The 18,039-nt window shown below is 44.1% G+C and overlaps 1 protein-coding gene across 7 annotated transcripts in view; it reads right to left on the bottom strand.

Moving 5' to 3' along the window:
- LOC127591319 (TOX high mobility group box family member 2-like) overlaps positions 1 to 18,039 on the bottom strand; it is a 154,729-nt gene that overhangs the window by 64,845 nt on the left and 71,845 nt on the right. For 3 of the 7 annotated variants that reach the window (XM_052051361.1, XM_052051326.1, XM_052051343.1), the window contains one exon: positions 2,421 to 2,513. The exons of 2 other annotated variants lie outside the window; for them this stretch is intronic. Coding sequence is in view for 3 of the 5 variants with exons in the window: in XM_052051326.1 (XP_051907286.1) it covers positions 2,421 to 2,513 (93 nt within the window). In the remaining 2 variants the exon portion in view is untranslated. The remainder of the gene's footprint in view (positions 1 to 2,420; positions 2,514 to 18,039) is intronic. 2 more of the 7 variants (XM_052051373.1, XM_052051334.1) reach the window with 1 other exon arrangement.

Here is an 18,039-nt window from a genome sequence, read left to right as displayed (position 1 = left end):
CAGCAGGTGCAGGATTGTGCTATATTTAACTTCATGGGTGCCACTAGGAATCAGTAGTTATGCCACCAGTCTGCCTGGCAGTTAAGCATTCTGAGGTGAGAATGTGTGCGTGTGTGTGCTTGTGTGTCTCAAAGTGTGTGAAAATGTGCGCTCGTACAATACAGTATGCTGTTGAGGTTTCTCAGGAGAGGATGCAGCTCGCAAGGCACTAAACTGAGGTAAACAGTGATGAGGAGGAGATAAAGGGCAGAGTGAATGTCACATGACCCCAAACCCTTTGACTCAGTGAACCACAGCATCGGATAACTAACTGCAGCTGGGGGAGGTGGGAGGGGGAGTCTGGTTTCTTCCATCATATAATTGGTTATCTCATTGCAATCTACTGCTCGCTGCCTCTGCACAGAATAGGAAAGAAGCCAGAAAGAGTTTGACAGTTGTGGTCGTGACAACGACAAATGATTACAAGCGCAAGGGGAACACTCGTCCGCTTCCATAAGCGTCTCTCCCTTGCCTGTTTTGCACTTGACAAAACAAGAAACTTGGCTCTCTCGATCAACAATATCATCAAACACAATTCGCCCGTATTGCAATATGGATTATGAATTCAATTGATTTGTCAACACAATGATCAACGTATGAATCGATTACTAAATAATGGTTCGTTAATCTATTTTGATTATATTACTCATCCTATGTCAGAGTAAAATACATTTCTGGGTCTATGATTTATTACAGAGATAATCAGTGCATTAACACCTTGAGATGGATTTTAAGAATATTAACAGGGATGGATATTCAACCTCACTTTTTGATTGACAAAAGAGGGAAAAAATAATCACTTCATTTTAAAAAAATAATTGTGGAGATTGGAGAATCGTTATCCGAGTGTTCTTTTTCCGTGCTAGCGTATGGGTACACAATAACATAACTTAGACAAGGAACCGTAGCAGAGAAGTATTCAAGCTCACACCACAAAGCAGAAAACAAGATCAACTTCTTTCGACAGCAAACTAGTTGTTACTGGATCAACAGCGCCTCAGGTGGTTATGGGGCAGTATTGCAGTTCATTTCCCTCTAACTACAGTATCGGCCCAAATATAAGACATTGTTTTTTTGCATTGAAATAAAACTGAAAAAGTGGGGGTCGTCTTATATTCGGGGTCTAGAGATTATACCCATTCGCAACGCTAGATGACGCCAGATCATTGAAGCGAATGCTGAACTTGACTCCCCAGGCCAAAGTGAACCCCTGTCACTAAGAATAAAAATAAAAATAGCAGTAGCACGATGAAGAAAAATAAAAAATAGCGGTAAGAAAGAAAAGAGAAGAAAATAATAGAAGAAAGTTAACAGAAAATGGAGAAACATAGGGACAATCTGGAGAAAAGTGGGTCGAAGATTGGCCAGGTTAACCGGCAGCTGAGTAGAAGTTACGATGTAATTTACATTTCAAAAATCAGAAGCCATTCATTTACGAATGTGATTGCACTTGACATATTTAAATGTTCAGATATTAAGATTTGAATGAGGCAAAATAACATGCTTTTTCTCTCAAATATATTGTTAGAATCATTTGTTGAAGAAGTACTGTAATTATTTTCTGTATAAAGATTAATTTGGTGTTCAAAAAGTCTTTTTTCAAACTTGAGTCTTGAAAAAGAGGGGGTCGTCTTATAATCAGAGCCGTCTTATATTTGGGCCGATTCGGTACTTGAAAAAAAAAAAATCAACATCGATCGATCCATTCAACCTAATTTTTAATTGCACGACTATGTTTCCTTATTATTGTAATTTTAAAGAGCGATTTGGCATTGTTTCCATGTGAAAGCACATGCTTACCAAGTTTAAAAAAGGAAAAAACTAAACTGATTCCTGCTTTTGGATTACCCAATGACACTCCATTGTAGAAGCATTGTCTTCCACAAGTTTGTGTCACAATAGTTTGTGTTTTACATTAGAAAGGGGGGCGGCACGGTGCACGACTGGTTTGCACATCCGCCCCGCAGTGCAGAGGTGCAGGGTTTGGTACCGGGTACTCCGGTTTCCTCACGCAATCCATAAAACATACGCGGCAGGTGAATGGAACACCCTAAATTGTCCCTAGCCTTTATTTGTAAGTGCGTATGGTCATTTGTCTATGTGTGCCCTGCGATTGGCTGTCAAACAGTTCGGGGTGTCCCCCGCCTGCTGCCGGATGACAGCTGGGACAGGTTCCAACGCGCCCGCGACCCTTGTGAGGATAAAGCGGATCAGAAAATGGATGGATGTTAGAAAGGTCTTTGTCAGCTATTTTCTGTACAACTTGACATCATCACTTTAGGGTCTTTAAGTCAGCGTTGCGGGGTCAAAGGTCTCCAAACAACTGGGTAGCACATACAGGAGAGCTTTTCATTGAATGGGGCTAGGCTAATGCATCTCACCACAGCAGTGGGTAGTCTTTTCCTAGCTGGACTGATGCCTGGAGGGGGGGTAGAGTGGAGCCTGACCCCTCGCTCACCCACACTGTATCGGGCCTGTGGTTTGAGATAGAGAGACAGAGTGAGACAGAAAGAACACAGCAGGGAGAGGAAAGAAAGTGAGAAGACAAAAGTGGGGAAGGAAATGACACGGTGGGCCTTTAGTTTGCAAGGTACAGGCAGGGCATTTGTAAAGGAACATGTCATGCCAAACAACACCAACGCGCCCACACACGCAAACCTCCCGAATCCTCCACATCCTTTACACCCCTCGTGCCCAACGCACACGTGCAGGGGAGGAGTAATGGCATGAGACAACACAGTGGTTCCACCTTGGGGGCTGGGGGCTGGGTGGAGAATGGAGGTTAATGAGCTGACATCCCATCCGTTCAAAATACACGCCTCCCCCCCGCCCCTCATCCGTTTCCCTGCGCTCCTCCTCACGCTGACAAGCAGACACCCCAAAACCCAACAAGGCAGCGGCACTGAGCCAAGACCGTGGAGACTCAAGGTGTATCGCGGAACATTGAGTGAAGTCGGCGTGCCGCCCGCAGCAACAACTGCAGTCATCGTCTTGTGCGATCACATTCAACTGTAATTCTCGGGGAAGCGGGAGTGCACCTGGCCATTGTTATTGTAAGGCTGCGAAAGGTAAACAGGATATGGCCAAAGTCCACTTTCCAAAGTTGGGCTATTGTGTACATGGTTCTAGGACATTCCTTTCGTGAAATACAAATGATCTTCTTTGATGAAACCCGATGAACAAATATAAGTCATGATTAACATCTCTTCGTGAAGGTATTTTTAATCTTTGAGCTGTAAATAGTACTGCTGACAAATCCCTGGACGGTCGGCAGCCTCAGGGCCAAAGGCTACCCCAAAAATAAGCACTGGGTAGCTAAAACCTCACCAAATGGTTGATTACAAGTAGACACAAAGTCTTCTACAAATAGCTCCAAGCCTTACATTTGTTTACAATTCCACAAACAGGCCTAAAACTTGCTCGAACTAACCACCCTAAAAACATTGTTTACAAAAACTAGCCTTCAATTAGCTAAAACCAGCCCGAAAGCAGACATTGCTAACCTAAAACGAGCCCCAGTGTTCACAAAAACTTGCTTTTATCCAACCAAAATTACAACCACTGAATGCGATCGAAAAACTAACTGTCTTAGATCACTGGAATTAAAAATTGCAAATGACCAGAAAAGCGGCGGCCATTTTAAAAGGGTAAGCACTAAGTGCTGGCATCAGGGCGGATGGAGTGTACAATATTTTTTTTGCCAGTGAGATAGCCAAAGACGACACGGTGCATAACATAAAGCCTTGTTATTAATACAGCGCCATAATGGCACGTTTCTTGCCAGTTGCATTCCACTCCTTCACAAAAAAGAGCGCGCAGAGACGATCTACAAATTGGAGTTACACCAAAGGTTTTAACACGAAAAGGAAGAAGCACCAAAGCCAAATACAATTGATAAAAAGAACACAATCAAAAGCAGATTGAGAATTGATGAAGTCACTCTTGAAAAACCCCAAAGAGGAATTGTTAGTTATTAGAGTGAAACGAACGTTGGAGTGCGTCATTTGCGGGAAGACGTGTGCATTTGTCATATCCTTAAACTGAAGACCCAGAAGAACACAAACGGAATAAAATAATAACTAGCATTTCACCTTAGCACTATCCGGGCCTCTCAATTATTTATCACTAATGAACAGCCCCGGGCAATATTCATCCTAAGTACAATATCAACCATCCCATGGAGGCGGAATCAGCCTGCTGAAATACTTAAATACATTTACTCAATTATGCTCACTGTCCCCAACGCCAAGGAGACAAGCGTGTACAAGCTTTCTCCCCCGCCACCACCACCGCTGCGCAAACCGCCATCTGCTCACAGTCAAGCAGGAGACTTCAAGGAAACAGGCACAACAACATCGATGCTTGCTAAAATCTTACATTTCAAATTGTCATATGTAATAGAAAACAAATATTGGAAGCATTTTCTTGTAGTCCTCATTACAGTCATTTCAACAATCGTTGAAATATTGTTGACTTCTTCATATGGTTTGGCAGTCATAATGGCCCTCTAAGGGAAACGGTGACCCCAATGTGGCCCGCGACAAAAACGAGTTGGACACCCTTGGTTTAATATGTCGTATTTTAATAAAATTTCCTCTTCCATCTGCTGTCAACATGGAGCATATACAAATGATCAATGAATAGTTGTTCCTTTTTGGGGTGGGGGGGGATAAACCAAGTGTTGAATCATAAATATAAATATCTATCCATCTATCCATTTTCTGTTCAACCTCACAAGGGGGTGCTGGAGCCTATGCCAGCTGTCTTTGGGCAATAGCCAGGGGACACCCTGAACCGGTTGCCAGCCAATCACAGGGCACACAGAAAAGAACAACCATTCACACTCACACTCACACCAATGGACAATTTGGACTGTTCAATTAGCTTGCTATGCATGTTTTTGGAATGTGGGAGGAAACCGGAGTACCCGGAGAAAACCCACTCAGGCCCAAACATGCAAACTCCACACAGGGAGGCCGTCGCTGTAATTGAACCCGGTACCTCTGCACTGTGAGGTCGACACACTAACCACTGGTCCACCGGGCTTCCCATAAAAACGTAAATATAAATTTGTATCAACTTTAAATATTTATCACTCATTCATTCATCTTCCGAGCCGCTTGATCCTCACTAGGGTTGCGGGGGGCGCTGGAGCCTATCCCAGCTGTCTTCGGGCAGTAGGCGGGGGACACCCTGAATCGGTTGCCAGCCAATCGCAGGGCACATATAGACGAACAACCATCCACGCTCACACTCACACCTAGGGACAATTTAGAGTGTTCAGTCAGCCTGCCACGCATGTTTTTGGAATGTGGGAGGAAACCGGAGCACCCGGAGAAAACCCACGCAGGCCCGGGGAGAACATGCAAACTCCACACAGGGAGGCCGCAGCTGGAATCGAACCCGGTACCTCTGCACTGTGAAGCCGACGTGCTAACTAACCACTGGACTACCGGGCCGCCTAAACAGTTTTACCCACGCTAAAATATCGCCGAAAAATACTTCACCCGTGTTTATAATTGCTGTGCCGATTGCCTTTAGACTGCAGTGAGTCCCAAGAACTGCATTTACTTTATTTTATTGGGCTTACCTACTGTTGTCTTTATTTTTCGTGTGTGTTCATAACACAAAATCCACTGCGAGAAGTGAAGAGCGTTGCTGACAAGGTTTAGTCATCATTTTCTGTTTCTCAGTGTTTAGCTGTAAATATACCAAAATGGAATTATACTGCTGAGGATTTTGTTTCCGGACAACTAATTACAACCAAGGCACATGAAAATAAATAAATACATTTTTTAAAAAGTGAAAGTGAACGAGTGAGATTTTGAAAGAAAAAAAAACCCATACGATTTTCATTTTAACTGCTTTAGGGATTAAGGCTTGGGCTTGTAGAAAAAAAAAGAAACTGCATTAAAATAATCCACCATTTGCATTTTTTATCTCACAAAGGAGGCACACTCACTCACACACACACACACACACACACACACATGCACTCAACCACACAGAGCCCCCCTCCGCCCAACCCCAGCTCACTTCTTCTCATCTTTCCCCTCCCCCATTCTGGGTCAGCACACACATAACAGACACACACAAACTCATATGCATGTCACACATACACACCGTCATCATTAAATACACAGTCGCGCGCACACACAGACGCACACGTACACACACACACACACACGTCGAGATCAACCTGCTGCCATCTGCTCTATGCGCACTGAACAATCCTGGCTGAATACATTATTCACTACAATATATCACATCACATTCCCTCAATGTCACAGCACCATACTGGAAAGGAGTGAGAGAGGAGGTAAGGGAGGGGAATTGTGGAGTGGGGGGGGGCACGTCGAATGCTTGAGAGCAAAGAGCAAAGCAGGTATTGTCCTCGGAGGGGTGAGAGAAAAAGGTACAACACACCAGTCGCACCGCCACTTTTGTCCGGTCATGTCCTATTTCCGACTTGTTTACTCCCTTCATCGCAGGGTTAAGCGCTACAGTCCCAGTGCACAAAATACAGAGAGAACCAAGCTCCTCTGGAACGTTACAGTATCCACGTCATGTTTTATACTGCTCTGATGTGGGGTGTTTTTTTTCCTCCTTTGTCTGTCTCCTGTCAAACCTTGTTCAGTCTGATTGCATTTCCAATAAATATCCATCGCAATATAAGTAACCACAGAAGAAGCATATCAAGCTGTTCTGGTGCACAGAAAAAAACCAAAAACAACATTCTGGCATAAAAATGCATGCGGATCCTTCACTCGGCATGATCGAGAGAAACAAAAAAAAAAACGAGTGAAAGATGTGAGACTGTTGTGAGTGAAAATCAAAATACGGGTTTGTATTGTCTTGCCGTAGTTATGTCATTCAATTAAAAATGAGGACCGGCACAGCAAGTATCAGCGAGTCCCTGGGACTCGCAGGGCTCAAACTAACATTATCACTGATTCTGCATTTTTTTTCTTCCCACAATTCAAAACAATTCCCAAGTGTCTAAGTAGCATGTCTTTCGTCCAAATCATCCAATGATCAAATATAGTTTCACCCTCAATGTGGCCTTTCTGAAATGAGCCCAAATGGAGGGGGGTGGGCCTGTCTCATGCAAATGAGATACCACTCACCTGCCCTCATCTTCGGTGACACAAATATCAAGAATGTTGCCATGGAGCTGGTGGCAGAGAAACTTGTTGATCTTTGTGTCGGGGGGAAAAAAAAAGTGAAAACAAACTAGGAAGGCCATTCATTCATTCATTCATCTTCCGAACCGCTTGATCCTCACTAGGGTCGCGGGGGGTGCTGGAGCCTATCCCAGCTGTCTCCGGGCAGTAGGCGGGGGACACCCTGAATCGGTCGCCAGCCAATCGCAGGGCACACAGAAACGAACAACCATTCGCACTCACACTCACACCTAGGGACAATTTGGAGTGTTCAATCAGCCTGCCACGCATGTTTTTGGAATGTGGGAGGAAATCGAGCACCCGGAGAAAACCCACGCAGGCCCGGGGAGAACATGCAAACTCCACACAGGGAGGCCGGAGCTGGAACCGAACCCGGTACCTCTGCACTGTGAAGCCGACGTGCTAACCACTGGACTACTGGGCCGCCTAGGAAGGGCAAGTGAGCCCAAATAAAGACAGAAGAAAGATCACTTGGATTTTCATTTATGGATGTGGCACCTCATCAACTCCGCAGATTTAGTCAATTCATGAGCAGATTTGCGTATGGGGCAAATGCCAAATTGCCAAAAATAAATTTCAGCTCCTTCGCCATCTGTTGTTAAGTCATGGTGTAATTATAGACCACATATTTCAGATCCGGGCGGCCCGGTAGACCAGTGGTTAGCACGTCGGCTTCACAGTGCAGAGTTACCGGGTTCGATTCCAGCTCCGGCCTCCCTGTGTGGGGTTTGCATGTTCTCCCCGGGCCTGCGTGGGTTTTCTCCGGGTGCTCCGGTTTCCTCCCACGTTCCAAAAACATGCGTGGCAGGCTGATTGAACACTCTAAATTGTCCCTAGGTATGAGTGTGAGTGCGAATGGTTGTTCGTTTCTGTGTGCCCTGCGATTGGCTGGCAACCGATTCAGGGTGTCCCCCGCCTACTGCCCGGAGACAGCTGGGATAGGCTCCGGCACCCCCCGCGACCCTCGTGAGGATCAAGCGGCTCGGAAGATGAAAAATGAAATATTTCAGATCCAAATATTATGACAAAAAAAAATGTCAGTTAAAAATGACAGTTGCATGAAGTAAACAATTTCTGCTATGTTTGTTTCCATCCTCAGTCCGTGTTCTGTATTGTTGCGATCGTAATTTATTTGTGGCCCAGCAGTGAGACAGAACATCTGGACTACTCGCTGACCTGCTTTGCATTCACCTGCTATTCAGCCCAACATATTCTGTCCACTTGACTCTGTCGAGCCGCTGAGTGGCAATTAACCTTGCTGCAGGAAAGTCTTGAGCAATGTTGCAAACTTTACAAAATGTCATGTCGGCTAAACCTATTTAAAAAAAAAAAAAAGGTCATATTTTTTAGTTAAGCACCTGCAGTCTTTTACAGTTTGGACGGGTGATAACTGAACTCTAAAGGAGCATCGTGCTTCCCTCGATAGATCTTCGAAATGGAACGTGATGTGTGGAAGTCCTCTCTCCCTTGCACTGATCATTTTTTCCCACCCTCCACGCCGCCTCCATCCTCCACCCAGTTTTTCCCAGATGCTCCCGGCTCTTGTCTGTGTTTGGGCTGCGACTGTGCGGGGTCACCGCCTGCCTTGTTCTCACACACGGAACACTAAGTGTGTGCATGTGTGTGTGTGTGTGTGTGTGTGTGGGTGTGAGTGTCCACGCGCGCATGCAGGCGTGTCAAAAACAAGCATGGGGATTTGTCCAAATACAGTAAATATTCCCATCCCAGAATTCTATGAAAAGGAATTTCCTTCACCCGGAAGAAAAACCTATACATTAACATTTTGGCTCCGATATTACACGTAACCGGAACTTAATAAGCGGAAATTCCACTACCCATAACCCGGATGGAGACGTCATGCCGCGCGAGCTTAAATACACGCGACGCCCACCCGATGCTACGGAAAGATACGTTTTCATTTCGCATTTTTCGATCATCAGATCAGAAACGACGACGTGTACGTGACTTTTTATTGGCCGTGCGTTTCACTCTAATTGCGAAAAAATGTAACTTTATTCACTTGCGTCCTGTAGATCATGGCATCGAGTGAAATGCATCCGTTTGAGTGAGGCTGGACACAAAGTAAAAAGCATCCGGGATACACTTGGGGAGTCGGAAAGATGCAAATCTACGAAACTTTAAAAAAACAAGGCATCGATTCCACTCTTGATGACAAGCCACCAATCCAGCAAGGAAGCAATGCAAATGGCAACAAAAATCCTTCAGTATGCACAAGAATCACCAGACATCGGTGCTCAACGGGACAGTTACTTGCAACTAGCAAGAAAACTGTATGACACACGCAGGCCAACGTTGTCTTAAGCTAAAAAATGCACGCAACAAAACAATCCAAAATAGACCCATTTTTTCCCCAAGGCAGGCAAAAAATAAGCATTAAAATACTGTACTGGGGCAGCCCGGTAGTCCAGTGGTTAGCATGTCGGCTTCACAGTGCAGAGGTACCGGGTTCGATCCCAGCTCCGGCCTCCCTGTGTGGAGTTTGCATGTTCTCCCCGGCCCTGCGTGGGTTTTCTCCGGGTGCTCCGGTTTCCTCCCACATTCCAAAAACATGCGTGGCAGGCTGATTGAACACTCTAAATTGTCCCTAGGTGTGAGTGCGAATGGTTGTTCGTTTCTGTGTGCCCTGCGATTGGCTGGCAACCGATTCAGGGTGTCCACGCCTACTGCCCGAAGACAGCTGGGAAAGGCTCCAGCACCCCCCGCGACCCTAGTGAGGATCAAGCGGCTCGGAAAATGAATGAATGAATGAATAATACAGGACGTTCACAACTAAGTGAGTTTGTAGATTTCAGTAATATTAGTTGTTTATCGCAAAACAATTCAGTGAGCGTGACAGAGACTGTCTGTCTACATGTGCTGCTGCACCGTCGGTGTCCAAATATGAATGAATGAATACTGTACTGTGCTGTACTTTTGTGATTTTTTTAATACACTTGTACCTGGAGAGTATTGCAGTTTTTGTTATTTACAGTAAACAAGTTTTTTAAATTTTTGCATTTTATTGATTGTGATGTTACACGTGCATTTTGTCAACGTACTTGCAGGTTCATAAAGGACATGTACCATGCTCATTTCCCAAATGAGGAATTTGGGAATTTATCAGGAATTGGGAATTTATCAGGACAAATTGGACAGCGCAAACATGAGTCCGCACTAGAGAATATTTACTGTATCAGAACCTTTCCAATGTGTGTGTCTTATTTGTGTGTGTGTGTGTGTGTGTGCGTGTGCATTGCAAGCTCAGTGCCAGGCCTCTTTAATGAGTCTGTCAGGCGCTGTTAGCGACGGCGTGCTCCCCTGGCTCGGCGCACTCCTGCAGACACACTGTGATTAGCCGGGCCAACGGCACACCACCGGGCCAGATTAAACACTCACCATGCCACCAGGGAGCGAACACACACACACACACACACACATACACTGACACACGCACACACTTAGACGCACACACCCAGCTTCGTCACCATTGCGCCTATTAGCCTGCTCCGATACAGAAACATGCACTTGCCCTCTGGAGCCAGGTGTCTTGCTCGCGAGAATAGAAAGAAAGGAAAAAAAAAAAAAGAGCTGAAATACGAACAAAACAGCAGCCTGCAGCGCTAGCAGAAGGTGCTAATATTTTGATAATCTGTACGCAATCTCTCCCCGTCACTAATCTCAGAGCATCAATCTGAATTAAGGATAGCCCCTCCGACTCCGCCAGCCTTCGAGGGCTTTATTAAAGCGACATGATACACTAATTCGGTGTAATTAGCCTTTAATGAGCGTCCACGATGAATGGGCAGATATGTAGACGAGGGGCGGGCCCGAGGGCATGTGGTAATCGATTCCTCTAGGGCCCGGTGGGTTTTCCGGCTTGACCGCTCAGACGTGATCTTCGAGATAAACGGAACCGACGAACAACAGAAGGACATCGTTCAGACACACCGGTTATGCACTCAAGTGTTTTCGCACTTTTACATTGAAAAAAAAATGGTTTGTTGTATTTACTCGATGGTATTTTGTCAATCGGCTGCACACACTTTGACTTCTCAATAGAAGAAAATGGCTTCCCTCAGTGCAAGCATTTTTTAGGGAAGAGGAAAAGTAATACTTTTTATCAAACATATTTTGATTTGAAATGCTGTTGGCATTTTATTTATAAGACTCTTATAAACACGTTAAAGTGTTGGTTGAGTTGTTTTAAGTGTTTTTGAGCCTAGTATTCAAGTGTTTAAATAAATAAATATGTCCTCTGTAGTGGAATTTCAAAAATGTATTTTGAAGTAGTCCAATTACTTCACATAGATTGGGGAATTTCAAAATAAATGTGATTGGACAACATTTTTTCCCCCCTGGTAGTCAGGAGGATATCATGCAATCTGACATCTCTTTCCTCTGAACTATAATCTGCTGAGCCAGAAACAATATCATTCAGGCATATTTGCAGCGGCATCACGTAACCTCCATTAAGATTACGGCGCCCATCTACGTGGTCAGTCACTGATCACTAATCTATTCCACATAATTTCTAAAATGCATTCAAAATGTGCATAGTTCACAAGAATACGCAAACACTTGTGGAATCTACTTCCTTCCTTTCCTAACTTTGCTGCTGTAATTTGGGAATTTCTCCTTTGTTATTTTTGTTATAATCGTATCATAACAATCTATTAAATTATGTATAATTGTCCAAACACATTGTCTTATTGGTGAAAACATTCATACTCCTTTCGGTTTTATTTAATGTCTTTTACAGTGCGCACATAGTCATATAATGTTAGTTTTATTCATATGTACGTACTTTCTAAGAGCTTGACAATAATCTCTGTTAGCTAGGATAGAAAATGTTCGGGAAGCGCAACAGAGTTCTGAAAACACAAAATGTGACCAGAAAAATGCCACACAATGATCCAACCTCTGTATTTTACCATCGGAGTGTCTAACTGGTCCATTGTCCGGTTTCCACGAAAATAACCATCAACTAAAATGTCAAATGTACTGACCTGTTACATGTGGTGGCGCTCAGTCAGGTTAATTATTTTGACCACCGACTACTTCGGTCACATTCATAACACAGTTAAGAAAAAAAAATGGAGAAAAAAAAAGTCCCTACAGCAAAAATGTTCTTTTGTGGTCACGGCTCCTCCCCCCACGCGTTCCGAGTGGCCTGATTTTGCCCCTGTCGTGTGGCACATGATGGTTTTCCTTGTCTTCACCTCATTTCCTGCCGTCATTGTCGAGGTACAGTTAAACAGCGCAGTTACCAAAAAGGTCTAACTGACACTCTCAGATGTGGTCGCAGCTCGTCTAACCCGCGTCATAATGTTCCGTTTTTCAAGACGGAGCAAAAAAAAAAACCAAAACCCGCCAAAAACATTTAGCTGCTTAACCTACAGTATGCTAATACATATCATCATATGCTAAACTGCAAGGGATTGGCCGGCGACCAGTCTGGATCGGCTGAAATAGGCTGTAGTTCAGCTACGATCATAATCAAGACTCGCATGTTTGAAACACGTTCTGCTCATCCCAACGTATCTCTCCTCCAACCTGAACTGCATTTCACCTCCTCCAGGAATGGATTTTACAGGGTACCTTGTGACCCGTCTTAACACAGATTCCCCCCGCCCCCCCACCCCCATGCCCCCACCGCATCAAAATGTGCACGTTTGGTTAGAGCACAATGTTGTTTTGCCCCCGGTGGGAAACTATGAGTTGCGCTTGCAAATATCCGAGCGGGATGTACGTACTCGTATGCTTTCGAAACCCCCGTAACAAAATCCTGTTAGGAGTGGGGGCATCCTAAGAAAATGTACCATATTTTCCGCACCTACAAGCCTTCCATTTTCTTAAAAGCTCACAGTGAGCCTTAAAATACGATGCGCCTTGTGTATGGTCATTATGGTAATATGTCAACCCCAAAATGGCTCCTTGCTCGAGACATGCCGACACCGCAGAGTTCAAACTTAATGCGATCGGTTTCGCAGTTGAACAAGGAAATAGAGCAGCGGCAAGGGAGTTCAACGTCAACGAATCAATGTTATAACTTGCTGCTGGTGAACTGTGTCGCTGCTTTATTGAATATGTCTTACTAACATCTGATCGTTCTGTTGGCATTTGCTTGAGTGTAGCTCCATCTAGTGGCTGCATTGTAGATTTCGTCTTATAATGCGGTGCGTCCAATATATGAAATGAAATTACAAAATAGGCCATTCATAATCCAGTGTGCCTTTTAGTCTGGAAAATACGCGAAATGAATAACTTCACCTCTAACCTACAGCTACATTGCCTGAGCTCCATCAGAGTGACTTTGCTTGCATTTCATTTCATATTTTATAATTCCGTCTAAAAGATGCGTTTGGAATGCTTTTTCTCAAGCAGTTTCAAATACCAGCTGTACACTTCTATAGTGACTTACTGAAGCAGATGTCTGGTTGTATAAAGTTGTTGTTCATGCCAATATGTCTAAAACTCTGTCGCTGCAGATGAATTTCTATGTCCTCGCAGTTCTGCACAATATTAATGACACATCTTGTATGAGGATGGATGGAGTGACTCTTGTCACTACAATGTTAAGTCAGCTGCTACTTTATTTGCAAACCTTTGGATTTGAACTAAAACTACTTTTTTTTTTTTGCGATGATAAAGCCAATCTAATATCGTTAATATTGGCCGATCCAGGAGAGGAGAGACGGTGCGTCAATACATCACTTGCAGCCAATCGGAGCATTTGCCGAGCAAAATCCTCCAAGGCGAGCTCCTTTCAGTCAACAGACGTGACCTCACCACGATCTCCTATGGAAGCATTTATCAAATAGATGCTTGATAGTTAATAGAATTACAAGTGTTCACATGTCTGAAATATGGGTCCTTCATATACGGTCTCACTGGAGGGCAAACGGCGAATTGGGCTTTTGTAGTCTTAACCGGCCAAAATCCATTCCAGATGTTCAGAAGTGGATAAAATTCTTCCCCCAAAAGACAAATATACGTTGAGATTTGAAACGATAAACAATGACATGCCGCGAGACTGCTTGAAGTTCGGCGTCATCTTTTTGCAACAGCTTGCCGCCAGTGCGACACAGAGAGTGCCTTTTTTGGAGGGGGGGGGGGGGGGAGCGCCGCTCCTTGCTTATGTTACCGTGGAGCGCTAATGTACATAGATCGATAACAGACTTTCCATTTCAACACATCCAGCTGATGTTTGGATACCGAGTTAGAATTGATCCTGTCCTTGGCGACACAAAATGCGTTTTTTTTTTTTTTTTTGGATGATGTTTAAAAAAAAAAAGCCTTTCAGCAACACGGCTAAAATTCATTTGTAAAATAAGATAAGAAAACCTGTATTTGTGTCACAATGGAGAAATCCCCAATTTACAGCAGCAAAATTATGAAAGGGAGAAAGTAGAAGACACAAAGTAGATAAATATAAATATAAAACAGGGCGGCCCGGTAGTCCAGTGGTTAGCACGTCGGCTTCACAGTGCAGAGGTACCGGGTTCGATTCCAGCTCCGGCCTCCCTGTGTGGAGTTTGCATGTTCTCCCCGGGCCTGCGTGGGTTTTCTCCGGGTGCTCCGGCTTCCTCCCACATTCCAAAAAATATGCATGGCAGGCTGATTGAACACTCTAAATTGTCCCGAGGTGTGAGTGTGAGCGTGAATGGTTGTTCGTCTCTGTGTGCCCTGCGATTGGCTGGCAACCGATTCAGGGTGTCCCCCGCCTACTGCCCGGAGACGGCTGGGATGGGCTCCAGCACCCCCCGCGACCCTAGTGAGGCTCAAGCGGTACGGAAGATGAATGAATGAAATATAAAACATACATATAAGCATATTGAAAATGGGTGAGTGGGGGCGAGTCAATAGCCTTCTCTATGTTACATGTGGTAAAGCTGATAAAAGGTGGCGGAGGCGGTGGCAAATGCTGCCGATGCACGTGTGAAAAAAAAAAAAACATCTGTTCAAACAGATCAACTTTTTCAAGTGCTTTCAGCAGCGTTTCCTTTCCGAGTTAAAATGGCATCCGAGCACAGATAACACAGAAACAACAAAACACCCATTTTAAATCGATGAGTTATCAAACATCGGCAGTTTGCCCAGCAAAGGCGGGAGGATGACGCCCAAAAAAAACAACAACAAAAAAAACCCCCAGAAAGACAGCAATTGTACCAAAGTGCACTTCTAACAAGGTCAGTGTTGCACAGAGTCCCGATTGACGATGAAAACGCAGCGGAGAGGAACTGATGGTTCTCACTCAAACAATCCAGTGTACTCTCGAACAGAATGCAAGCAATGGGACTTTGTGCGTTTTGTGCATGCGTGTAGGCGGAATCCTTTCTCGGAGCTCAGCGTAAAGTATGAAAGTAGGCGCAGCGGCATGTCAGTCGACCCGAATCAATTCATTCTATTTTTCATCTCTAAAGTGCTGCTTTAGCAGAGATGTTTGAGAGCAAATAATGACGCATGGCAAAAACATAAGTCACCGTTACTTCCCGTCTCCTCATTAGTCTCATACTGAATATTTGCGGCCTACGTCTATCAGCGTATGACGGCGTCGGTTCAGTTCCGTTTATTTTTTTGTCAGACGCCACGCGTGGAAAGACGAAACTCCGGGGTAGAGATTCTCTAAACAGATGACAGCTTGAGAGCTCATTCCGAGCTGCGGTCCCCGAGGGCGTAAAGCGCATTACTGATGACAATTTTCACACCGCATCATGAAGAAATATCAGACGCCCAACTAAAATCAAGACCCGCGTTTTATTACGGGACACGGAAAAAAAAAAAATGGCGGCCCGATGGTCCAGTTTAGCGCTTCGACCTCACAGTGCAGAGGTACGGGGTTCGATTCCGGCTCTGGCCTTTCTGTGTGGAGTTTCCATGTTTGCCCCATTTCTGTGTGGGTTTTCTCTGGGTAATCTGGTTTCCTCCCACATTCCAAAAACATATATGGCAGGTTAATGGAACACTCTCAATTGTCCCTAGGTGTGAGTGTGACCACGGATTGTTGTTCGTCTGTGTGTGCCCTGCGAATGGCTGGCAACCAGTTCAGGGTGGCCCCCGCCGAGTGCCCAAAGACGGCTGGGATAGGCTCCAGCACCACCCGTGACCCTAGTGAGGATCAAGCGGCTCGGAAGATGAATGAATGTATTACTGCTTCCAGCCCCCTTGTGAGGATAAAGCGGATCAGAAAATGGATGGGTCGATGGATGGATCAGAAATATGACCCCAAAAAAAAACGGTAACAATAAGATTCAATGTGAGGAGCAGAATTTGGACCAAGCCAGCGGATAGGACATGGACGTGGCAAAATAAAAGTCTTCTTATACTAAAGCACAAAGCCAATTTTTTTTCAACATTCTATACTGCACATATTACTTTATCCCTTCAATTAAATAAAGGACTTTTTCTTTGCAAAATGTACTTGTCCTCTTTGGTTTTCGTTGATTGATGTACGGAAGCGCCTTTGAGTTCTTTTCAAACGTGCTGTACAAATGCGATATATTCTTATTATTTTTATTATGCATCCATGCATCAATTATCCCAACGCTTTGCTCTCATACCAAATAGCAAGTCTCCGCCAGCAGCAACGATCTCTCTCGTTCTCACGACCTGCCATATTTGAGCTATTAGGTCTCATAATATTGCATATTTGCACCCAGATTTCTGACTTCATTCTTCTAGTGCAATTATTGTCCTTGATATTGATGATGATAATAGATCGAATGCAAACTTTGCTTCAAAAAAAAATCTCTACAGTAATTAAAAATATACAACTTCAATTTTTTCACTGCAAGGGTCTCCGTCTGTTTTGTGAAAGTTCAATTAAAATTGACAACTAGCCGGCGCTGGTTAATGAGTTCGATGACTAACTTTTGCGTCCGTGTATGACAATCACATTGTCCAAAGTACCAACGCACAACATAGAAATCAACTGACAAGAGACTCAGTAAAGCTCCCGCAGTCACTTTAAATGCACATTGATACAGTTGGGGAGTTACCTAACGTCCACATGACCCGGATAGACTCTTTCATAATGGTGTCGGTTGCATAAAATAAAACTGGCATCATTTATGGCATTCAGAAATCAGAGCCATTATTATTATGTTATGTATTCTTCTATTACGCAAGGGATTTGTCTTTTTGCAAAGCCCTCAGCCCCAAAAAAAACAATACAGGCGGTAGTACTCAAAACAAAACAATACAAGCTGATTTATATAGCGCTTTCACAACAGCGGCAGCTGTAACAAAGCGCTTAACAAAACAGTTAACATAAAGTAAAATAATAAACGCAACACATAAAACCTTGATAAAACAACCCCCTCCCCCCACAAAAAATATCATTTTGGTTCGATGAAGCAAACAATCAGCTTGTCAATAAAAGAGAGAAGCACTAAGCTCATTACTTTCTCTTGCGGCCATGAGAAAATGCATATTTCTCCGTAGGAGTGTCTGGAGGGTGATGACAAAAAGTAAATAATTGAATAAAGGAAAGCCTCAGCTGCGCATCTCCTTAATTCATTTTTCATGTAATTAAATCAGCGAAATGTTATAAAAACATGTAAACTCTGTTCGCGACTCTGGGCCATTTGCATTTTTAATCAAACCAGATTAATTCTAATAGGCGAGCTGGGCTAAGGCGATGACAGAGCAGGCCTATTGTGCGTCTGTCACACTCATTTAATTCTGTCATTATGTTCCATATCCTATTATGATAATTGGCTTTTTATTCTCAATCAACAACCAGCACGGGCTATTCAATTGTAATCTCTGACTGCTGCACTCTTCACCCTGAAACATGCACAAAGTTTACCGTCTT

This window comes from Hippocampus zosterae, chromosome 2, assembly GCF_025434085.1.
Source record: "Hippocampus zosterae strain Florida chromosome 2, ASM2543408v3, whole genome shotgun sequence".
In the NCBI taxonomy this organism is placed as follows: Eukaryota; Metazoa; Chordata; class Actinopteri; order Syngnathiformes; family Syngnathidae; genus Hippocampus; species Hippocampus zosterae.
This window is presented reverse-complemented; position numbering and strand designations above follow the sequence as displayed.